The sequence below is a fragment of the Canis lupus genome, chromosome 33 (assembly GCF_011100685.1).
Source record: "Canis lupus familiaris isolate Mischka breed German Shepherd chromosome 33, alternate assembly UU_Cfam_GSD_1.0, whole genome shotgun sequence".
NCBI classification, from domain to species: domain Eukaryota; kingdom Metazoa; phylum Chordata; class Mammalia; order Carnivora; family Canidae; genus Canis; species Canis lupus.
The window spans coordinates 31,190,335-31,214,629 of NC_049254.1; the positions used below are offsets into that span (position 1 = coordinate 31,190,335).

At 51.5% G+C, this 24,295-nt stretch overlaps 1 protein-coding gene and 1 long non-coding RNA gene across 18 annotated transcripts in view; one reads left to right on the plus strand and one right to left on the minus strand.

Annotated features, from left to right (window-relative positions):
* Positions 1 to 24,295, minus strand: part of LOC106558182 — a 40,704-nt gene that overhangs the window by 259 nt on the left and 16,150 nt on the right. For 4 of the 17 annotated variants that reach the window (XR_005383447.1, XR_005383435.1, XR_005383440.1 and 1 more), the window contains 4 exons: positions 12,943 to 13,027; positions 3,141 to 3,221; positions 2,719 to 2,763; positions 529 to 1,973 (listed from right to left, as the gene is read on the minus strand). This is a non-coding gene — a long non-coding RNA (uncharacterized LOC106558182). Of the gene's footprint in view, positions 1 to 528; positions 1,974 to 2,718; positions 2,764 to 3,140; positions 3,222 to 12,942; positions 13,028 to 16,769; positions 17,909 to 20,567; positions 20,641 to 24,295 lie in introns of those variants that run through there. The other 13 variants (XR_005383436.1, XR_005383439.1, XR_005383441.1 and 10 more) reach the window with 8 other exon arrangements.
* Positions 1,302 to 19,567, plus strand: APOD (apolipoprotein D). Its single transcript, XM_038583223.1, has 5 exons — positions 1,302 to 1,537; positions 5,105 to 5,233; positions 13,107 to 13,228; positions 16,182 to 16,270; positions 19,080 to 19,567. Exons 1-5 carry the CDS (start codon positions 1,496 to 1,498, stop codon positions 19,313 to 19,315), a joined length of 618 nt encoding a protein of 205 aa, XP_038439151.1. The 5' UTR covers positions 1,302 to 1,495; the 3' UTR covers positions 19,316 to 19,567.

The following is a 24,295-nucleotide window of genomic DNA, read 5'->3' on the forward strand; positions in this document are numbered from 1 at the left end:
TGACAGGAGTACTGTTTTTCAAAGGTCAGGAAGGCCTTTTAAGGGAAGTGACATTTGAGCAAGGACATGGAAGGAGGGAGGCAGAGGGCCAGCAGAGCTCTGAGGGCAAGCCTTAGAGGAGCCCGGCAAGTCAGGGCCCTGAACGAAATCAGAATTCCTCCTTTTCTTGAAAAGGTAAGGAACATCCCAGAGAATGAGCTCTCCTGGTCTGGCATGTCAAGGATTCACTTTTGTTCTTGCTGTTGCTTTTCATGTTTATAAGGCCTGGTGCTAGAAGTTTCTCTCTATTGCTTAGACATTGGAGAATGCATTTTATTTGGGAATAGAAGTCTGCTACAAAGGTACTGTCTTATCCACGTCTTAAAGCATCTGCCTTGGGGCGCCTGGGTGGCTCAGTTGGTTAAGCATCTGCTGGTTCCCCTCAGGTCATGGTCTCAGGGTCCTGGGGTCTAGCCCCATGTGGGGCTCCCTGCTCAGCAGTCTGCTTTGCCCTCTGCCTCTGCCCCTCCCCCTGCTTGTGAGTCCACACACACACACACACACACACACACGCTCTTTCTCAAATAAATAAAATCTTTAAAAAACAAAAACCAAAAATAAAAATAAAAGTAAAAATAAAAAACAAAAACCACCTCCTGCCTTATCATAAAGGCATAGAATCCAAGTCCTAAGATTCAACGCTGCTCATTCCACAGAGAGAGATGAGGCCCAGCCCAACCTCTGTGGATTGAGCAGCTTAAACCCGCTCCCACCCTAGGCAGGAAGACGCTGCGGAGAAGGTGCTGCTGGGAAGGGCCTGAGGGTGCAGGAGAGGAGGTGCAGGAGATACCTTTGGCGTCCTCAGCTCTTGGCCCCAGCTCTTCCCTCACTAACTCCCCTGTAGGCCCAGGTCCGGCGGAGGCAGAAAGGACAGTCTACTTCACAGTGAGGCGCCCGAGGCCCAGAGAAGTGGGTGGCTTGTCCAGGATCACACGGAAAAGCCATCTCTAGTTCTTAACCTTCACTCCTTTGCCTGAGCCACATTCCAGGGCGGGGACCACATGGGGTGGAAATTCATGCTCCATTTCAGGAAATGAGATTGTTGATCTTTCATTTACACAAAAATGAAAAATAAATACCAGATGCTTGAAAACATGTTGCAACTCATCTTCCTGGAACTTAAAAGTGCATTCTGACTGAGAAAATTAAATTAGAAAATCCACACAGCAAAAAAGATGTTTTGAATGAAACGCACTTTGTCTTTCCCTCTGTCTATCTCACACACACAGTCTCTCATTGTTTCTTTTTCAGGGAGCAGCTGTGAAGGAAATTGGGGGAGGGAGGGAGATGGACAAAACATCCCATCTTTGTGTTTGGTACAGAGCTAAGCTTTTAGGCCAGCCTTCCTGAACTGGAGGGGGTGTGGCATGCATTAAAATTAAACATCAATGACCCCGCGAAGCTTATAAAAAAGCTTGGGAAAAGCCAGTCAACAAAAGAAGGCATCCTCATTTGGATGAGTTTGCATGTGGAAACTGCCTTCATCTTGACAAAAAAGGTAGGTACTGAGGTTTTCATTTTCATTTATGACGAATGATGCTTCAAATAGACACAGGCTTGACTGTTCAGCTAAAAATAGTGACTAACACGGTGGAGGGTTCGTGCCAGCTGCTTTGCAATTTTAGTCTCATTTTTTTCTCAAACACCTTTACAGAGTAGACACTAGTGGTGCCTTTTTCAGTGATGACATTGACAGTCAGCTATCCCAAGCCATAAGTCTAAGGGAAGACGCCGCCAGAGGCCAGGCCGGGGGTGCCAGCCCAATGTTGACTCACCTCAAAGTCTTCTGCTTGCCCTATGCAAACTCTTTTGTGCTACAGAAACAATAAGAAAAGGTTCCCTATGCCGATGCTGTGCTGGATGAAGTCTCAGGGAGTGGTCATCCAACTGGGAATTACAGTAAAAAGTAACTGAAAAGTGAACTGGAGTTCATCCTGTGAATAGAAAATGCGTTTAACAATATGACCCCAAAATATTTTCTTCAAAAGACATGTTTTCTTCTTTTTTTTAAATAATAAATTTATTTTTTATTGGTGTTCAATTTACCAACATACAGAATAACACCCAGTGCTCATCCCGTCAAGTGACATGTTTTCTTCTTAGATCCAATAGTGAAATGGGTTTTTTTCAGACCCATTTACTTGTGGAAATGTGTTTTGTTTTATCACGTGAAATCTAAAAATCTAGTACTTAATGATCTGCTGCTCTTTGAAATCAAGTACTGTATCCTCACTAAGATGCAGGTATTAAGAGAACAGGCTCCCAGGAGACCTGGCATAAGTTCTGGCTGCAGAGCTACCAGGAAATAGCCTGGGCATGTTAACACCACTGAGTACAGAGAACGTCAATGTAGGATCCTTCCAGATATAGGGCATTGTGGAGATGCAGTGTGTGGCACATTTAAATACTGAGGCCAGGGCTTCTCCGTGGAGAAGTTCAATGAGCGTGAGTACCGGTTCAGAGAGTCAGTGCTGGCCCAAGGTGGATGCACCTTAACTTTAGTAGAATTATTATTAAATAATTTAATATTCAGTTAAAATAGCACCTAAATTATATTTATGTTTAAAATATGTAAACTCCCCTCATTAAGGCAATCTTGCCATTAGTATTAGAAGATGATGCAAAAATATAGGTCACACATACCCGAGTTCACAAGTGTACTTTAATAATGTCATTTACCTTTGATGTCGGATGGAGCTGAGGCCCCAGAGGGAGGATTCTCGGCTTTGTATAGGAAAGAATTCAAGAGCAAGCCATTTAGAGATCTCCCCTCCCAGTTGAGGAAGAAGACACCACTTCGCCTCTAATAAAGGGTTTTAGAAGTTTTTTTTAAATTAGCTAACCATATAAGGAGGGGCTTACTCGTTAACGTTGGCTTTATCATTTACTACGGGGGAGGAGGGGGGTTGGTTATTCCATTGTTTTAGGATCGTGAAATTACCCACAGGGAGCAATTTTAAGAATGTCTGACCTCTGTGGCTTTACTACCAGAGAGAGTGGGGTCTTACGGTCTTCCGTGAGTCAGATCTTGTAATTCTTTTTATGACCTGCCGACCCTTGGGTTAAACAGCCTAAAACTGAAATGGTTTTACTTTGCTCACCTGGTCTCCCCAGTCCTTTCCCTCCTGCCTCACCTTCCGCAGATGCTCACTAAGTGTGGGGTGAACCGGCACGGAAGGGGCCTGGAAAAGAAATTAGGGATGCCATCAACCTTCTCTCTCACAAAAAGTTTTAACCATAGGAATGAAACTACTTCAATAAAGAGGCATCTTTGGAAGAGATGCGAGCAAGAATTAGCCTTGCTATGAAATCCTCCTACGGAGCTAAAGCACAGGTTTCAGCCCACAATAGAACATTTTCTAGTAAGATATTTGTCAGAGGAAGACATGGAACTGACTTTTGCTGTAACTGTCACTGGTGAGATGAGACTCACCAGGTTACGGAGGGAGGTGTTTATCGAAAGCCACCAAAGGTGGGGTACAGAAGGAAGCATGGCTCACAGTCGCTGCAGGACGGACAGCTGGTGATGGCACCCGAGTCCCGGCTCTCTGCCTCTTCTGGTACTCAGCTGCCATCCGTACACCTGCGGGCTCGGGGTTTGGGTAAAGGACCCCTCAATCCCTGCCAGTTTGGGAAGTCCTGTAGAACGTACGTAATGTGTGACCATCCTTTGAGGTTGGATATTTTGGGCAAGGCACTGAGCTTGGAGCCTACGGAAGACCAAGAGTAAAGCTCCATGGTTCTAAGAATTTCTCGGAAATGTGTGAATTTTTCTAAGTTCAGGCGAATCCATCATCTCCCATAAGGTTAAAGGACAGGTGTTGTGTACGTGGTGGTAGGAGCTGATGGGGAATGGACTTTCAGAAGGCAGGGTCCCACCATAGACTTGGCTTGCTCAAGGGAGGCTCAGCAACCACCCTGCCGCCGCCCCTCCCCCCAAGCTGGCAGCTTTGCTCATTATGTAACTGTTCCTTTGAAAACGGGGCAAAGAAACCTCCAGAAGAAAAGCTATTGATTATTAAAGGTTATTTGGAGGTTTAACCATAATAAAGTGGTTATAGTTATTCGTGTTATGACACATCCTTTTAAATGCTCAGATCTGAGAACATTTTGCTTGCATTGATTCAGTCCTCTTCATTGAGAGGGAGAAAGGCGGAGAGCTGGAAATAGCTCCTGTGCAGCTACAGGCAAGGAGTCCCAAGGGAGAGAACAGTCAGGGCAAGAGGCAGGGAGGGGTGCTTGGGCCGGAATGCCTGCTGCCAGCTCCCGGTCCTCCTCTAGTTGAATGCACATCCATGTCCCCGTCTGTGCAGGGATGAAATAAATAAATAAATAAATAAATAAATAAATAAATAAATAAATAAATAAATAAATAAATAAAATAAATGCATGTCTATGAAAAAATATCCCCAACAGAAGGCCAAAACGAAATTCAAGAAATAATTCGCTGTTTCCGCTTTTCATGGTAACATAGAACTAGCCTTCCTGAAGCCCTGTGCCTGTGTCCGACACAGTCCTAAGGGCTCTCTCCATAGCATCTCATTTAATTCTTGTAAAACTTCGTGAGGTCGGAATGATCATCATTTGCAGTTAATAGACGGGGACACTGGAGCGTAAAGTGGACACGGTTCGGTTCTGCTGAGTGTGGGACAAAGCAGCCTCAGACCAGCTGGGGCCCGGGGCGGGGGGGGGGGGGGTCCCCGCACTTGGCCTGTTGGGGCCTCGGGCCTGGGGAGGGGGGACGGCCCCCTTGGGAGGCTCCTGAGGCCCCGCACATCGCGCTCCTTCACCTCCACCGCCTCCCTGGCTCCGCAGACCCCGCTGGCCTCCGCCTGGCCCGCCGCGCCCCCCTGCACCTGCGCGTGACCCCGCGGGGTTCCGGGGCGCCCGCCCGAGCAGCGCAGGGCCGGAGGCAGCGCAGCCACCAGGCCCAGGAGCTGCAGCCCAGCCGGCTCCCCGGGGTCGGAGGGCGGGGGCCGGGGCGGGGGGGGGGCGGGGGGTGCAGCGCCCTGGGGATGGAGCCCCGCGGCCCTGCGGAGGGTCCCCTGACCCAGGTCCCCCACAGCCCAGGATGCTGACGGCGCTGCTGCTGCTCCCCGCGCTGGCCGGCCTCCTCCCCGCCGCAGACGGACAGGCCTTCCACCTGGGGAGATGCCCGACGCCGCCGGTGCAGGAGAACTTCGACGTGCACAAGGTACGGCGGGGCCGCGGGGCCGGGGCTCGGGCTCCGCTGCGGGTCCGCATCCCCCAGGACCCCCGCCCCGGCTCCGCTCCGCTCCCCTGCGGGTCCGCATCCCCCGGGACCCCCCCCCCCGGGCTCCGCTCCGCTCCCCTGCGGGTCCGCATCTCCCAGGACCCCCCCCCCCCCGGGCTCCGCTCCGCTCCCCTGCGGGTCCACATCCCCCGGGACATCGCCCCCCCCCGGGGCTCGGGCTCCGCTGCGGGTCTGCATCCCCCGGGATCTCCCGGGGCTCCGCTCAGCTCCCCTGCGGGTCTGCATCCCCCGGGACCACCCCCCCTCCCCGGGCTCCGCTCCGCTCCCCTGCGGGTCCGCATCCCCCAGGAACCCCCCCCCCACGGGCTCCGCTCCGCTCCCCTGCGGGTCCGCATCCCCCGGGACCCCCCCCCCCCGGGCTCCGCTCCGCTCCCCTGCGGGTCCGCATCCCCCGGGACCACCCCCCCGGGCTCCGCTCCGCTCCCCTGCGGGTCTGCATCCCCCGGGACCACCCCCCCTCCCCGGGCTCCGCTCCGCTCCCCTGCGGGTCCGCATCCCCCAGGAACCCCCCCCCCCCACGGGCTCCGCTCCGCTCCCCTGCGGGTCCGCATCCCCCGGGACCCCCCCCCCGGGCTCCGCTCCGCTCCCCTGCGGGTCCGCATCCCCCGGGACCACCCCCCCGGGCTCCGCTCCGCTCCCCTGCGGGTCCGCATCCCCCGGGACCCCCCCCCGAGCTCCGCTCCGCTCCCCTGCGGGTCCGCATCCCCCAGGACCCCCCCCCCGGGCTCTGCTCCGCTCCGCTCCCCTGCGGGTCCGCATCCCCCGGGACCCCCCCCCCCCGGGCTCCGCTCCGCTCCCCTGCGGGTCCGCATCCCCCGGGACCACCCCCCCGGGCTCCGCTCCGCTCCCCTGCGGGTCTGCATCCCCCGGGACCACCCCCCCTCCCCGGGCTCCGCTCCGCTCCCCTGCGGGTCCGCATCCCCCAGGAACCCCCCCCCCCCCACGGGCTCCGCTCCGCTCCCCTGCGGGTCCGCATCCCCCGGGACCCCCCCCCCCCGGGCTCCGCTCCGCTCCCCTGCGGGTCCGCATCCCCCGGGACCACCCCCCCGGGCTCCGCTCCGCTCCCCTGCGGGTCCGCATCCCCCGGGACCCCCCCCCCGGGCTCCGCTCCGCTCCCCTGCGGGTCCGCATCCCCCAGGACCCCCCCCCCCCCCGGGCTCTGCTCCGCTCCGCTCCCCTGCGGGTCCGCATCCCCCGGGACCCCCCCCCCCCGGGCTCCGCTCCGCTCCCCTGCGGGTCCGCATCCCCCGGGACCACCCCCGCGGGCTCCGCTCCGCTCCCCTGCGGGTCCGCATCCCCCAGGAACCCCCCCCCCCACGGGCTCCGCTCCGCTCCCCTGCGGGTCCGCATCCCCCGGGACATCCCCCCCGCCCCGGGGCTTGGGCTCCGCTGCGGGTTTGCATCCCCCGGGATCTCCCGGGGCTCCGCTCCGCTCCCCTGCGGGTCCGCATCCCCCGGGACCACCCCCCCCCCCCCGGGCTCCGCTCCGCTCCCCTGCGGGTCCGCATCCCCCGGGACATCCCCCCCGCCCCGGGGCTTGGGCTCCGCTGCGGGTTTGCATCCCCCGGGATCTCCCGGGGCTCCGCTCCGCTCCCCTGCGGGTCCGCATCCCCCGGGACCACCCCCCCCCCCCGGGCTCCGCTCCGCTCCCCTGCGGGTCTGCATCCCCCGGGACCACCCCCCCCCCCCGGGCTCCGCTCCGCTCCCCTGCGGGTCCGCATCCCCCGGGACCACCCCCCACCCCGCCCCGGGCTCCGCTCCGCTCCCCTGCGGGTCCGCATCCCTCCGGGACCTCCCGGGGCTCGGGCTCCGCTGCGGCTCCGCATCCTGCCGGGACCCCCCGACGGGAGCGCAGGGCTTGGGGCGGCCCCCCGGGAGGCACCGTGCGCACCTGCGAAACGGCCAAGCCCGGGGCAGCACAGGTGCTGCGTCTCCTGCGGACCACAGGCCCCTGCGGGCCCCCGAGGATGTGCGCGGCGCCCCGGATTGGGCCCGGCGCCAGGGGAGCGGCCCTGGCTTCCCCGCGGGGCCCGCAAAGCCTCAGGTCGAGGTCGCGGTGCGGGCGGCGGAGGGGGGCGGGGGCTGTCCCCGGAGGCCGAGGCAGGCCGGGGGTGGGGGGGGCGTTGGGGCTGCTCCCGCCTTCTGTGCCCCAAGCAGCTGAGCCTCGGAGAGCTCGCGACCCACCCGGGCCTCCCAGCCAATGCATGCACAGTGGGACCCAGAACTGCCTTCCCCAGGTGCAGGGCGCCCACGAATTGCTCACGCAGGGCCTGGAAGGGGCCAGGCCTCCCCCAAGACACTTGCTAGGCACCTGCTCGGAAAACATCCGCATGACCAGACCCCGCACATGCGGTCCTTCCTGGGCTCAGGCCCAGCCTTGCTGCCAGTACGTGCACAGGTGCAGGGAACAGCAGAGTCAACCGGCCCAGGGGAAGCACTTCCACCGCTCAGGACTCACGCCCAGGGGCTCCCTCTTTTTTTGAGGGGCGGGTTTTAAAGATCTTATTTATTTATTTATTCATGAGAGACACAGAGAGAGAGAGGCAGAGACACAGGCAGAGGGAGAAGCAGGCTCCATGGGGGGAGCCCAATGCAAGACTCAATTCCGGGACCCCGGGGTCACGCCTTGGGCCCAAGGCAGGCGCTCCACCCCTGAGCCCCCCAGGCGCCCTTAGAATCTCCCTCTTAAGACATTTTCTCCTTCATAGAAAGTTTGGATCTTTTGTAACAGGCAGGACTCGTCATGAGTAATATTAAAGTTATCAGTCACCCACTCCTCAGTGTGAATGAGTGTTGGGACCCTTCGGGGATGGATTAGATAGAGGAGTGAGGGAGGACAGCTCAGAGCCTGAGGGCTGTGGGGAAGCAGCACTGTCAACAGTCACCCCGGGGAGGGAAGAAAGGAGACACACAGCACAGTCCACCTTGCCTTACTCCGGAACTATGATGGGCCCGTCCCTTTATTTCCTGAAAAAAATCGGGAACTTGAATTATATTTCAATGTGGGGGTAAAAATCCCAAGTCATTTCAAAAATGATAATTGATCTATATTTACAAAAGTCCTTTGAGGAGTAAAGCAGGATATCTAAAAAAAAAGTTTTATTGGACTATAAGCCATATAGTTCACCTGCTTAACGTTCACTTTCATTGGGTTTTTCGTATAATCGCAGAGTTATGAAACCATCACCACAATCAATTTTATTTTATTTTATTTTTAAAGATTTTATTTATTTATTCATGAGACAGAGAGAGAGAGAGAGGCAGAGACACAGGCAGAGGGAGAAGCAGGCTCCCTGCAGGGAGCCCGATGCTGCGGGACTTAATCCCAGGACCAGGATCAGGCCCTGAGCCGAAGGCAGGAGCTCAACTGCTGAGCCACCCAGGTGCCCCAAGCTCTGAGGGTTCTTTATATGTTTTAGACACGAGTCTCTTATCAGAAACATGATCTGCAATTATTTCCCCCCATGAATTGTCTTTTCACTTTATTGACAGCATAAAGGTTTTTAACAGTAATGAGATCCAATTTATCTTTCTTTTTGTTGCTTGTGCTTTTGGTATCTAGAAAATCATTGCCTGGATATCTGGGTGGCTCAGTCAGTTAGCGTTTGCCTTTGGCTCAGGTCATGATCCCAGAGTCCTGGGATCAAATCCCGAGTCAGGCCCCCTGTTCAGTGGAGAGTATGCTCTCCCTCTACCCATTCACCCTCATGATCTCGCTCTCTCTCACATACTCTCTCTCAAATAATATTTAAAAATCTTAAAAAATTAAAAATAAATAAATCATTGCCTAATGCAAGGTTATGAAGATTTATTTCCATTTTCTTATAAGAGATTTATAGTTTTAAAGTTTGTCGTCAATTTTACGTTAAACTTTGTATATAATATGATATAGAAGTCCAACTTTACTATTTTGCTAATAAATATTCAATTGTCCCAGAGCTATTTGTTGAGAAGACTGTTCTTTACCCAACCAAATAGTCTTGGCATCCTTGCTGAAAATCAATTGGCCATATATGTAAGAGTTTATCTTTGGACTCTCAATTCTATTCTGTTGTTCTATATGTCTGCCCTTATGCCAGCACTATATAGTATTGATTACAATAGCTTTAGAGTGAGTTTTGAAATTAGAAAATATGAGGCCTTCAACTTTGTCCTGGCTATTCGGGGTCCTTTGCGTTTCCATATGAGTTTTAGGATCCATTTGTCAATTTCTACAATGAAGCAGAGTTGGGTTTTTGTTGTTGTTGTTGTTTTATTTTTTATTTATTTTTGTTGTTGTTTTAAATAAAGACTTCACTGAATCTAGATCAATCTGGAGAATATTGTCATCTTAAGAATTTTAAGACTTGGGGATCCCTGGGTGGCACAGCGGTTTGGCGCATGCCTTTGACCCAGGGCGCAATCCTGGAGTCCCGGGATCGAGTCCCACGTCGGGCTCCTGGCATGGAGCCTGCTTCTCCCTCCTCCTGTGTCTCTGCCTCTCTCTCTCTCTCTCTCTACGTCTATCATAAATAAATAAATAAATCTTTAAAAAAAAAAAAGAATTTTAAGGTTTCCAATTCATGAACATAGGTTATCTTTCCATTTACTTAGGTCTTTAATTTTTTTTTAATTTTTATTTATTTATGATAGTCACAGAGAGAGAGAGGCAGAGACACAGGCAGAGGGAGAAGCAGGCTCCATGCAGGGAGCCCGATGTGGGACTTGATCCCGGGTCTCCAGGATCGTGCCCTGGGTCAAAGGCAGGCGCTAAACCGCTGCGCCACCCAGGGATCCCCAGGTCTTTAATTTCTTTCAACAATGTTTTGTACTTTCCAGAGTATAAGTTCTGTTGTTTCTTTGGCTCAGTTTATTCATAAGTATTTTATTCTTTTGATGCTATTGTAAATGGAATTTTCATAATTTAATTTACAGAGTTTTCATTGTAAGTGTAGAAACCCATTTGATTTCTGTATATTGATCTTGTATCCCTTAACCTTGCTGATTTTATTTATTAGTTCTAATAGTTTTTGTGTGTGTAGATTCCTTAGGATTTTCTATCATAAAATCCTGTTGTCTGCAAATAGAGATCATTTTACTATTTCCTTTCCAGGATTCTTTTTTCTTTTCTTTTCTTTCTCTCTCTCTTTCTCTCTTTTTAAGAGAGAGAGTGAGAGTGAGTGTACACAAACGGGGAGCGGCAGAGGGAGAGAGAGAGAGAGAATCCCAAGTGAGAGAGAATCCACGACCCTGAGATCATGACCCAACCCCAAATCAAGAGTCAGAAGCCCAACCCAGTGAGCCACCAAGGCGCCCCTCCAGGATTCCTTTTAAACATTGCATTCTCCTTATATGGGCAGAGAAACTGAGACCCAAAAACATGAAAGGGCTTTCACAAAAATATTATGAAACTATAAGGGAACATGACATAAAAAAACAATCTTCCACCTCTGAGTTTCTTCTTTTCTGGAAAATCCACTTCCTCAGTTTTAATTATGGAGCACTAAAGTCACCTTAACAATAATAGAACTATTTTAAATGCTCTTTGTACATTGGAGCTTTTTTTTGAGAATGCCTATGAAACCAATTGACCTTTAACCTTATTTTTTGGTGGTGCTTTAAATGAGTGTTCATTTCAGTGGTTTTAATTGAAAGATGTGCTTTAATAAATGAGTGGAAAATTTAGGTCGTAAACAAGGGTATACGTTTGAGCAAAGAGCCATGTGACTGAAGCAATACTGCCACCTGTTTGCAGTACACTCTCAGTTCAAATTCTGAATTTTTGAGTAATAGATTTTTTTTTTTAAAGATTTATTTATTTATGATAGACACAGATAGAGAGAGAGAGGCAGAGACACAGGCAGAGGGAGAAACAGGCTCCATGCCGGGAGCCCGATGTGGGACTCGATCCCGGGACTCCAGGATCGTGCCCTGGGCCAAAGGCAGGCACCGAACCGCTGAGCCACCCAGGGATCCCCAAGTAATAGATTTTTAAGTTTCTAAAATGCTTCCAATTAATATATTGACTAAGTAAATATATTCACATGGGTCCAAATTCTAAAGGTGCCAAAGAACATTCAATGACAAGTTCTTTGTCATTGAACCTACCCCTGGTTCCCTCCCTAGGAGCAACCAGTTAAAAACAGTTTATTGTGTATCATTTGGGAGATAGTGTATACGTACACAAATACATACATAAGTGCAGTAGGCAGAATGATGTCCACACCCTGATCCCTGGAACCTGCGAATATGCTACTTTCCACGAAAAGGAGGATTTTGCTGATGTGAATAAAGTTATAGACTTGGAGATGGCCAGAGAGCGTGGATTACCCAGTGGGCTCAGTCTAATTATTGAAAGCAGAGAACTTTCCCCAGCTGTGGTCAGAGAGGTGTGATGATGGAACAAGAGAAAGAGAGATACAATGTGAGAAGGATTTCACCCACTTTTGCTGGCTCTGAAGATGGAGGAAGGGGTTCAACCAGCCAAAGAATGTGGGTGGCCTCTAAAATGTGGACAGGGGGATCCCTGGGTGGCGCAGCGGTTTGGCGCCTGCCTTTGGCCCAGAGCGCGATCCTGGAGACCCGGGATCGAATCCCACGTCGGGCTCCCGGTGCATGGAGCCTGCTTCTCCCTCTGCCTGTGTCTCTGCCTCTCTCTCTCTCTGTGACTATCATAAATAAATAAAAATTAATAAAATAAAATAAAATAAAATAAAATGTGGACAGGGCAAGAAGACAGAGTCCCCTAAACCCCCTAGAAAGGAACACAGTCCTGCCAACACCTTGATTTTAATCAAGCTCACTTGATGTACACACCCATGAGACCATAAATTTGTGTTGTAAGCTTGTGGAATTTGTTATAGCAGCAATAGAAAATGAACATAATAACCTTTCCCCCCATTTTCCATATACTCTTATTTTTTACCCAGCTCTTTTTTTCCATTGAATGCATCTTGGATATAGTTGCATGACTCCTTTAAAGGAGGCTATATAACATTCGGTTGTTTGGTTGTGCCATACACATTTATGTACCCAGTCCCCTACGAATGCTCACTTAGACTCTAATTTCCTGTCTTTTGTTCTTACAAATAGCACTGCATCAAATAACCTCATAAATGCACTAGATGTATTTTCTTTGCTAGATATTGTCAGATTGCCCCCCATGCAGGTTGTAAATTGGAGCAGTCTCCATGCAAGGCAGTGCATGGAAGCATGAAAGTACTTGTCTCTCCTTACCGTCACCCACACCATTGCACACTTCCTTTAATGTTGACTCTGTACACGAAGCTATGAACGGAGACCAAGTCCCCAGTGAAAGAATATCAATCTTCTGAATCCTGATCACTTGCTAAAAGCCTTTGTGACCAACTCCCTGTCCGGGGTCTTATGAGGAGAATCAACCAACTCTGGAGTCCCAGTTCCCCAGAGTGACCATATCTGGCTTTGCACACAATTCAAAGATGCCTCGTAGAATCACAAAATATTTGAGATGGAACCTTACATCATCTGGACCGCTCCCTCTCCTTTACAGAGCCTAAAATTTCACATAGATTCTGGCTGGAGGGCCCACTGACATCATATCTAAATAAAGGTCACTTTAGGAATAAAATGTGGCATTCGACCAATGCCTGCAAATCTGACTCACTTACTCTCATTTGAATCAATATCTTGCTCAGTTGCTGTCGGGAACAGTGCAGCCCATTTTGCGTGGTTTCCCCAGGAAAGGGCTCTGCTCTAAAAGACGACAATAGGGAAGAGTTAGCAGGTCCCCAGAGAGCCACAGGGTTTTCTCTGCTTATTGTTATCTCTGCAGTATCTTGGACGATGGTACGAAATTGAGAAGATCCCAGTGAGCTTTGAGAAGGGAAGTTGCATCCAAGCCAACTATTCGCTAATGGAAAACGGAAACATCAAAGTGATAAACCAGGAGTTGAGGTGAGTGGCTGCGGTTTCAAAAGCAACACGGTCCCAGAGCCAGCCTGCAGAGAGCTGTCCCCGGGTGACTGGGTGTCCTTGCGGCCTAGCTCAGCGGGGAGGCAGACGTGGCTGCGTCTGCACTGACTACTCGCAGCAGGTCCTGAGATGAAGGCTTTTGGCAGGCAGGATGGTGGGGACTAGAGGCCACTCGCTTATTTGCAAGACCTCTTGCTGGGCATCTTACTGTATTGTGTACTTACTGTATTGTGTGTTCCCGGCGAGCACTTACACTTATTCTGGGCCTGTTGTGTGTGTGCCCCTGTAAAAGGTACTGGGGACTCAACGGGAATCCAAACTGCAGGGTTCCTGCTCTCCTTGCAAAACAGACACGCTGGTAGCAAAGGGCAAGTGAGACTTTGATCTGATCTGATCTCCAAACCAAGAGAGAAGCTCTTTCTACCTCATCGACTGACAGAGGGCATCCAGCTCGGCTTGAACCCTCCCAGGAACTGGTTGCTCATGGCAATTCATTCAGCCGTGACGACTAGAAGACGCCTGTTCTCATTAAGCAAGAATCAAATACATTCATAGCCACACTCTAGGGTTCGTGAACAGGATAGCCTTTAGAAGTATGCTTTTCTGTTTCCGAGAGCTTCTAACCGAGTTCTATTTCGATAGAAAAATTCATACTTTAGAAAGCAAACATAAACTTTAAAAATGCCCCAGGAAGACCTCCTACCTACCTTCCATCAACAAAGATAAGAGCAGGGATGCCTGGGGCCTCCGTGGTTAAGCAGCTGCCTTCAGCCCAGGGCGTGACCCCAGGGTCCCGGGATCGAGTCCCGAGTAGGGCTCCCTGCAGGGAGCCTGCTTCTCCCTCTGCCTGGGTCTCTGCCTCTCTCTCTCTCTCTCTCTCTCTCTCTGGGTCTCTCATGAATAAATAAATAAAATCTTAAAAAAAAAAAGATAAGAGCAACAGTAAACAATAGTGGCAAATATTAAGCATTTCCTGCGTGCAAGGCGCTATTCTGTGAGTGTACGTGTATGTGCACGCGTGCACCTGGGTGGATGTGTATGTAAACGAGCATGCGCCTCCGGGCCCTGAGGCAGGTACTCTTAGTAAGGCCACTTTTCTAGATGAAGAAACAGAGGTACAGGGAGGGAAGGGAACTCGCCCGATGGCCGCACCGCTTATAAGCAACGAGGCCGACGTTCAAGCCCAGAGAGCAGGGGAACGTGGAAGACAACAGCCGCCGGGAGAGAGGGCTGGGACCAGGGCCGTCCCTCCTGTCCCCTGCGGGATCTGGGAACTGTGTCGGCTCCAAGGAAACCGCCACGGCGCAGCCTGGAAGGCCCTGCGGCTCCGGGAGGCTTTGCGGCCGTCCTGGTCCCCACCAGGCTTCCTGTGCCCGACCGGGGGTGGCCCCTGGCCCTGCAGGAATCCGGGAAGCGAAGTCACATCTTAGCGGCCTAGAGAGAGAGAAAACCGGCTCATCTCAGAGCCCGGGCACGGCGACCGGGCCCGGGTGCAGGCGCATCGAGGCTGCGCCCCAGGAGTTGTCCTGGTCTGCGACGAGGGTCAGACACGGCCCGGATCGGCCGCTTCCTGACGCTGGGCCCATCCCTGGTCAGGGAGTCAGGGCGACGAGGCCTGTGTCCCCCCGTAAGCCGGCGACCACCGGGGACCCTCCTTCGTGGCCTTGGGGAGCCTGGGCCGGGCGACACGCGGCGTTGGTGCGGGTAACCCTGAGGAAGCGCGACCCGACCCGTCTGTCACCCGCTCCGCCTGAACACACAGACACGTTTTCTCCATGAACCGATGCTGAGTTTATTATGATCAGAGACGGCGCCTTGGAACTGTTCCGGGCGAAACAGAGCCGGAGAGGGAGGGCGTCCGTGGGGACAGCTGCCGCGGGCTCGTGGGTGGCCCAGCGCGTGTCCCCCTCGGGCCTGGCCTGCAGCAGCACCTCCCCCTTCCCACCCTTCCCTGTCGGCCTCCTCTGCCCCGCCTCGGGCTGCCCTCGAGGGACAGACAGGCGGCCGACAGCCTCCTAGGAAGGGCCCCGACAGGCGGCCCCACACCCCCCACACCCCGTCAGCCTCCTAGGAAGGGCCCCGAGCCCCGGGAGCGCCCTCCTCGCCCTCCTCGGGTGTAGCCCGGGCCTTCGCCTTCTGGCCCAGGCCCAGGCCCAGGGGTCCCGGCGTGCTCCCCCGAAGCGGAGCCAGCTCCCTGCAAAAGGGCACAAGTGCCTCATGCGACCCAGGGCCACCAGTCCTAGACCCCTAGACAGAAATGGCCCTGCCAACGCGAGTGTCAGGCGGCACCGGAGGACGTGCACTTCTCCCCATTCAGTGCCTCTGAGCATCACATGCCTCCCCTCCCCACTGCCCGCCTCCCGGCCTGCGGCCTGCAGCAGGTGGCCCGCACTCAGGCAGGGGCTGCGTGGGCTGCATAGGGGCCTGGGAGCTCGGCGAACGCTCGCCTCTATGGGACACGTGGAGTCCTGTGACGTCACTGACACCCCAGGAGCAGGGAGAGCTTGCAGACCCCCAGCCTCTCAGTAATCACATCAGACCTTGTTTTCTCCTTTGGCTCCGTCTCATTTTCAAGAGGCGAATCTTCTCAGTGCTTTGGGTTCTTCTGTTGGTTTCCCCTTGTCTTTCATTCCCTCCTTCTGGAGACTGAGAGCAGGAAGTGGTCTTGCAAAACTTAAAAAACAGTCCTAAAGCGCAGGGGCCTAATATACGATCCAGTCCTAGAGCATTTCAGTCGTCGCTTCCTCTCACTCCTAGGCCTTCTTCCTCCGCTTGAGTCTCAGAGACGGTGACAAAGGAAAGGGGACAGAACCTTCCCGACTAGAAACCACAGCCTTGAGCCCCTGGTCCTTGGTGTCACAGATCTTACCTTTCATCGATTTGTGGCTTCCAATGAGTTAAGGGTCTTTGTTTGGTTTGTTTGAACTCACTGCAGATCTGATGGGACCGTGAATCAAATCGAAGGCGAAGCCACCCAGGGCAACCTTACAGAGCCTGCCAAGCTGGGAGTTAAGTTTTTCTGGTGTAAGTATTCACTTCTCTCGGGAGGTTTCAGGGACAGGAGATATGCAAACTGAAGGCTGCAGCCCTGGGTTGGAGTACTCCTGTCACATCTGAGTGACTTAATACATAATTATTTGTCGAGCACCTACTACATGCCAAGCTTGGTGCTGAGCACCGGAGATGTGCTGATCAGCAAGACAGAGCTGGCTCCTGTCCCAGGGGGTGCTTACACCCCAGTGTGGATATGGACAAGTGCCCCCGCAATTTAGTATAAAAACTACCATGTTTCTATAGAGGAAGCACAGATTGCAGCACATCGGGCCTGAGCAGTAAGAGACCCAGTCCTGTCTTGTTTCCCAGAGGAAAGGGAAGCCTGAAAAATTAGTAGTTAGTAGTGGTATTATTAGCATAACAAGTGATGGGTGCAAAAGCTTGGAAGCAGGAGATGACAAGAGTGAAGGTAAGTTTGAGCCCTGGCTCTGTCTGCCACTTTCTCGCCACACGGTGGGGTTCCCCGAGGGATATCCGGTCACAGGCATTTGCCCTCTGAGCCTTGGTCTAACTGAGGAATGAACACAGGCAACAGAGGAAGCACCAAATACCGGCTTTCCTGTTGATGTAGACACACTGAAGAAGCCAGCTCAGAAACGTGAGACTTCCTAATGCTGGGAGTGCCTGAGGGTCCCTCTCCCCACCAAGTGGCGGACACTGAAGTCACAGCTGCAGAGGAATAACCACCTCCTACCCCCATCAAGACCCCGGAGTGGAGCAGAGAGGAAGCTAAATAGGAATGCTGGGAGATGAAAATAGTTCTTCCCACACACGTGACCATGGGCAACTAACTTCACTTCTGCGCCCAGTGTTGCAAAGATAAATGGCATGACGTGTGCCCCATGAACCGTGGGGGGCATTATACGTGTCAGTTTCTCTTGTTTATTCTTGCAAATAAGAAAGTCAAAGTGCAGAAAAGCTAGATGATGTAGGCAAGGTCACTGGAGACTTGGGACTAAAATGTCGGACTTTAAACTCTCATGAAGGATGGGGATGGGAGTGGAGGCCAAATATTATGTGTACAACCTTCCGAAGGAAGGCTGCAACAGGAGCTAGAAGAGGCAGGAGCTGCCAGCAGGGCAAGCAGAGGAGGAAGAGATTTATTCCAGTGGAAGGGACCAGACGTTTGCATTGGGTCTTCCAGGATGTGTGAGACTTACAGGAGAGGCTGCCCTGAGTGCAAGAAAGGCATAAGGAAGGGCCCCGAGAGAGGAGCCGGAAGATGGGGGCAGGTACATGGAATGTGAGACAAGACTGGGCCGAGCCTCAAAAGCCATGTTAATGGGTTGAAGAGCCTTCCGTAAGCAGTAGGAGGCTGTTGGGGTTTTCTAATACAGAGACATGGAAGGTTTCTTCGCTAAGAGGAAATGTCTGGGTAAATGTATCTTGAGAGCTAGACCCCGTGGGAGGAAGACAGCATGTGAGTGCCTGGCTGTGTGCAGGTGGGGCATGATGCCCTCACCAGAGGAGGTGGGAGGACATACGACACGACGCAGGGCTGCGGAGCTCTCAGTCCAGCTGGGAACACACAGTGGAAATCCACAGGTAGCAGCCCCACGGTGAATACGAGCCCTCGTGGGTGAGCCCGGCAGGCAGGCAGCAACAGTGCTAGAAAGGGAAGGCAGAAACAGTGCTCGGTACGGGCCCTACAGCCTCGTACGGGCTTCTGTCCACATGTCCTCTGAGTGTCCTTCTGTTTAAATATTTATGGACGGGTAGAAGTAAGAGCTAGGAGGGGCCGTGTTGGGTGGTCATCTGGACTAGGCCTCTGGTGTTATCCTGACAACCAGTTGGGTCCTTGACACCCAGCCAAGCTCTAACCTCTTACACATCGCCTCCTTTGTCCGGCTTCTCATGGTCCTTCACAAGTGTTGAGATCTGGTCTGGCTGGGCAATCAGAGGGATTATTTTTGAGTGGAGGAGGTGGGATGCTTGAAACCCAGGAAAGCATACCTCACATGACTGCATAGGAGTCCAAATCTTTGGTTCGTATGAGGTCAGCACGCATTTCTTTCTCCCATTTGGCTGTAATTTTTTTACTTAACTTTAGCAAGTTGGGCTATGAGTTTCCCTTACTGTGGACCTTGGCTGTGGAGGTAGTAAGTTCACAGAGGACAGTTTCTGGATTCAGATGGAGAAGGTAAATCCTCCCTCTCTTTCCTTAAGGACCCTTTAATGCTGGGCTTTCGATACTATACAGATGTCAATCAATGCATCTTTGTAGGCCCTTTGTGAGGAAGAGTAAACCTATTACCATCTGATTGACCTTAAGAATATTCTTAAGAACAGGGGAACTTTTGCAGGTCACACAGGAAAACAAACAAAGGGACATTAGCCCTTAATTCCTTCCCCAGGCAGATTCTAGAGGAAGCTGGGAAGTACTGAGTGGAAAGCCTGGGGCCTCTGACCTCGGGTTCTTGACTCTGCTTAGCTAAGTGGCATCTCCACTGGTACCCGTGCTAAGAGCCGGGCCTCCTACAGACCGACCTGTTACCAGGGAGGGAGGAAGGATCTAGAATGATGGCTCTGAGCTCTGGCTGCACGTGGGAATCACGGGGGAGCCTTCAGGGGTACCAGTCACCTCCACATCAGAGTCTGGGGAGGCCTGGAGGGAGGTGGCCAAGGATTTTTCAAAGCTCCCATAGGATTCCCACATGAAGCCAGATTTAAGAGCCACTAATATAGAAGAACCAGGACCCTGGCTTCCAGAGTCCTGGAGAGGAAGGTTCCTCTTGCCCTGGTCCTTCTTAATGCTTAATGTCCCTCCTCTGGTTCTCAGTGATGCCATCAGCTCCATACTGGGTCCTGGCCACCGACTACGAGAACTACGCCCTCGTGTACTCCTGCACCACAATCGTCTGGCTTTTCCACATGGATCATGTTTGGATCTTGGGAAGAAACCCTTATCTCCCTCCAGAAACAGTGACCTATCTGAAAGATATCCTGACCTCTAATGACATTGACATCGAGAAAATGACTATCACAGATCAGGTGAACTGCCCCGAGTCGCTGTGAGAGGCTCGAGGGGGAACCCGCGTTCACTCCACGTTACTTCTTTTGCTTTGCTTCCCCCCCCTCCACCCCCCATAAAGACAGACCGACCCCTGCAAACCGTTGCAAACACCAAAGGGAAATTGGGCAGCGGAAGCCCATGGAGAGAAAGTCAAGGAAAGTTGGCCCAAACACTTAGCCATGCACCACCCTGTTACCCTGCCCGTCTAATAATAAACTTGTTGCTGACCTGCTGTGCTCACAGTAGATTCTGAATTGATTATTGTGGGGTTTTAATTATAAGCTTATGTTTGGAGATCCCCGAACACTTCTGTTGAAAGAAACTAAGCGCTGTGCAGTTGGAAGGTAGCAATTCTGTTTCTGGAAGGGGAAAGCTGATGGCAAAGGCCTCTTGTGGGTGGCCTATCCAGCTGTCCCCGTCCTGCAGTGGGCACTCCTTTAGGCGGAATCATTTGGGTTTTTTGAAAACACTGTAAAAGGTACTAACTATAGTCACCTTCATGGTCTTTGATGTTACTGGACAGCTGTCACAACTTATTTTGTCCCATGAGATAAGAGATAGGCAGGTAACACTCTTGGGGATGACAGTATTTGAGAAGAGGAGCCAAGTGCCCTCTGGTCGGTGGGCAGCATGACAAAGCACAGGACATAAAGGCAGGCAGAGCTGGGGAGAGAGTCTTCTCGTCTTTCAGGACCTACCTCGTTCTTACTGCCTTTTTGCCTGGTAGTTTTCAGACTTTGGGAATGTCAAACCGGAAGCTACAATTTGAAATCATATTTATTTAGTAAAAGGAAAATTGTACATTTTAAGATGCTTGGGTTTTTTTGTAACCTTTAATATAGAACATCCAAGAGTCTGAAGAGCTCAAGGAAATTCATACCTTAGCTCAATATTCATGCTCAAAAGCAAAAATCTAGGGGCACCTGGGTGGCTCAGTGGTTGAGCGACTGCCTTCGGCCCAGGGTGTGATCCTGGAGTCCCGGGATCGAGTCCTGCATGGGGTCCCCTGCGTGGAGCCTGCTTCTCCCTCTGCCTGTGTCTCTGCCTCTTTCTCTGTGTGTCTCTCATGAGTAAATAAATAAAATCTTAAAAATATATATATTTTGGGAATCCAGAGGGAAGCATGAGGGCACCGAGTAGCACAAGGAAACATGAGGAAAAGAACAAAAATTCCAGAAGGGAGAGGAAAAGAAAGGCAGAGGGAGAAACAGCAAAATACACAGAGACAGTAGTGGAGAATAGATCCCCAGTTACCTGTGGTCGGCTGGGAGTCAACGCCTCACCAATCTGGTTTTGGCAATCTCTCATTGCCCCCCCAGTGTTTTTCCTAGAGGGTTTGAAGAAAATCCCAGATATCACATCCTCTTATTTTGCCCATAATTGCCCATGTACAAATCTCTAGCAAATACGGGTACTTTTTAAACAAAAAACATAAGGTTACGTGTTATATCCTAAAGGTGCTCAGAGAATGCAATTTCAATGTGATTTAAAGATTGATAAAATGCAGATGACAGGGAAGAAGCATGACAGAAGGGTTCATCATCGGGGCCCCTGGCTGGCTCAGTGGTTCAGCGGCTGCCTTCGGCTCAGGACGTGACCCCGGGGCCCCAGGGCCCCGGGATCAAGTCCCATATGGGGCTCCCCACATGGAGCCTGCTTCGTCCTCTGCCTGGGTCTCTGCCTCTCTCTCTCTCTCTCTCTCTCTCGTCTTCCATGAATAAATAAATAAAATCTTTAAAAAAATAGGTTCACCATAGTTTTACTTGTAGCAGCCCCCAAACCAAAAGGAGCTAAACCGAAGCTGCCACGAGCAGCCGAGGAACGGGAGCATGAATGGTGGAGCTTGATGCAGTACGTTCACTACAGTCCGTAGTTATGAAGACAGAGCAGCCCCGAGAGAGCTGGCGCCTGCCCACCCAGCCACACTGCCCTGGGGGGGGGGGAGGAAGGTCCCTGCACGCGGCCTTGCTGCCTGCAGAGCTGGTAGCTGGGGCACGTGCCTCCCTCGCCCCGCTGGATCGCACCAAGGTGTGTCCACCTGAGCCAGCGACAGCCCATCCACGGGCTGAGCAGCCACCTCTGACTCTTGTGGCGTAACTGGACAGAAAAGATAAATGAGGCCAATTGAATCAGGATTTGACTTTAAGAGATTGGGAGAGAACGACTGAAAACTCCGGAACTGCAAGGTCGTGTGGTTTGGGGCGCTCATCGTTGGTGATGCACAACTGATGCTTACGAGAGTGTGGAAGAGAAATACGGAGACCAGCAGAGACCCCCCCCACCTGCCCTCCCGGCCCAGGGTCCCTAACGAGCAGCTCCAGTAGCTGAGGGCGGGCCACGCCCAGGATCCCATTCCTGTGGAGCTTAGCTGTCTTAGGTTCCTCTCCTGGGATTTGTGCAAGATTAGCCACATTCACATCTTTTTTTTTTTTTTTTTTTTTTCAGGTAATTTAACGTGACTGCGTGAATGTTCCTTGCAACCAAAATAGCACTAAGACAAAAGTGTTCACATTATGATGTTGAGTGAAAAAAAAGAACGTAGCATTGTCTCTGTGCTATAGTTATGTGAAATGAAGGCATAAAATCAAGGACTAAAAGTAACAGAGAAAATGAAAGCGATTAACGTTGTTAGAATGCTAGAATTCCGAGGTGATCTTCCTCCTTTGTAATTTTTGCTTTCGGTGTTTGTAGCAAAGGCCCTACAGTTCAACCTGCCCTCTGGCAAGGCTAGCACCGAACATGAAATAGGCCTTTTCTTCTAGTAACTACTTCAGACTTCTAGACCCTTCTGGACTGTTCTCCTATCCCACCATAATCCTAATACATTGGAGGGGATGGTTTGTTGTGTGAATATAGGATGTGGTACTAAAGCAATCCTTATTTACTACAACAAGGTCCTCTGTACACTCCTAGGAGACATGAAGGAGGTTATCAAGTAATTCGAAAGTTTGTATTTGCACAGTTGTCTAAACATTATGTAATTTAAAAAAATATTTTGTTTATTCATGAGGGACACAGAGAGAGGCAGGGACACAGGCAGAGGGAGAAGCAGGCTTCCTGCGGGGAACCCGATGCGGGACTCGATCCCAGGACCCGAGCATCAGGCCCTGGGCCTAAGGCAGGTACTCAACCGCTAAGCCACCCAGGGGTCCCTAAACATTATGCAATTTTATAAAAGATTCTCCCCAAAAGCAATCATTTTTACCTTGATAATTATGAAATACTATTAAAATTTTTAAATATTTGGGGGATTTTGTTTGTTTCAAGATTTATCTATTTTATTTTAGAGAGAGAGTACGTGGCAGCAGGGAGTGAGGTGGAGAGGGAGAGGGAGAGAGAATCCCAAAGCAGACTCCCCACTGAATGCAGAGCCCATCATGGCCCCAACCTCACAACCCTGAGATCATGACCTGTGCCAAAATCAAGAGTCAGATGCTTAACCAGGTGCCCCATGTTTTGTTTTGTTTTTTAAGTAGGCTCCACATCCAGCATGGAGCCCAACACAGGGCTTGAACTCATGATCCTAAGATCAGGAATCAGACACTTAACTGACTGAGCCAGCCAGACACCCCTAAATATTTGTTAAGTATGGTCAACTTTTTTTTTTTTTTTTATGATAGTCTCACAGAGAGAGAGAGAGAGAGAGAGAGAGAGGCAGAGACACAGGCAGAGGGAGAAGCAGGCTCCATGCACCAGGAGCCCAACGTGGGATTCGATCCCGGGTCTCCAGGATCGCGCCCTGGGCCAAAGGCAGGTGCCAAACCGCTGTGCCACCCAGGGATCCCCAAGTATGGTCAACTTTTAAAAATCTTTTTATTTAAATTCAATTAATTAACACATAGTATATTATTAGCTTCAGAAGTAGAGCTTCCTGATTCATCGGTTGCATATAACACCCGGTGCTCCTCACATCCCGTGCCCTCCTCAATGCCCACCACCTGGTTACCCGATCCCCCACCTCCTTGCCTCTAGCGACCCTCAGTTTGTTTCCTAGAGTTGAGTCTCTTATGATTTATCTCCCTCTCTGATTTCAACCTTTTTTTTTTTTTTAAGATTCTATTTATTTATTCATGAGAGACACAGAGAGGCAGAGACCCAGGCAGAGGGAGAAGCCAGCTCCATGCAGGGAGCCCGATGCAGGACTCGATCCTGCATCTCCAGGATCACGCCCTGAGCCAAAGGGAGACGCTCAACTACTGAGCCACCCAGGCATCCCTCAACTTATTTTATTTTTCCCTCTCTTCCCCTATGATCCTCTGTTTTGTTTCTTAAATTCCACATATGAGTGAGATCACAGAATTGTCTTTCTCTGACTGACTTATAATTCCCTCTTAGCATAATACCCTCTAGTTCCATCCACATCGTTGCAAATGGTAAGATTTATTTTTTTGATGGCTGAGTAATATTCCAGTATCTTCTTCTTTATCCATTCATCTGTCAAGGGACATCCGGGCTCTTTCCATAGTTTGGCTATTGTGGACACTGCTGTTATGAACATTGGGGTGCAGGTGCCCCTTCAGACCGCTATGTTAGTATCCTTTAGGTAAATAAGATAAGGTCAACTTTTATGCTAAAATCAGTATTTTGACTAAATACCAAATATGAAATTGAAATGGCCTCACCAAGAATTATCTAACATTTTTTAGCAAAATAAGTGATCTGAAGGCGCTGGCAGCACCGAGGCGGCGTGGCGGCAAGTGCCGTGGGGTGGGGGAGCGCTGCTCCGGGCCCAGGTGAGTTAGCAGCCCACTCCAGCGGCCTCTTCCCCGGGCAGCCCCGTCCCCTCGCCTGTATGCTCACTTCTGCTGCAGACTGTGGGTGCTGCTGCTTGCATGCTGCTGGCTGACCCCTCAGCCCTCCCGGGGGCCCTCCCAGCCCAGTTTCCCCCCCTTCTCCCCTCGCTTATTCTCAGGCACCCAGTCTCCCGGTCTCAACCAAGGCACGCCACAATGACCTAAGAGAATACATCCATTTTGGGGAGA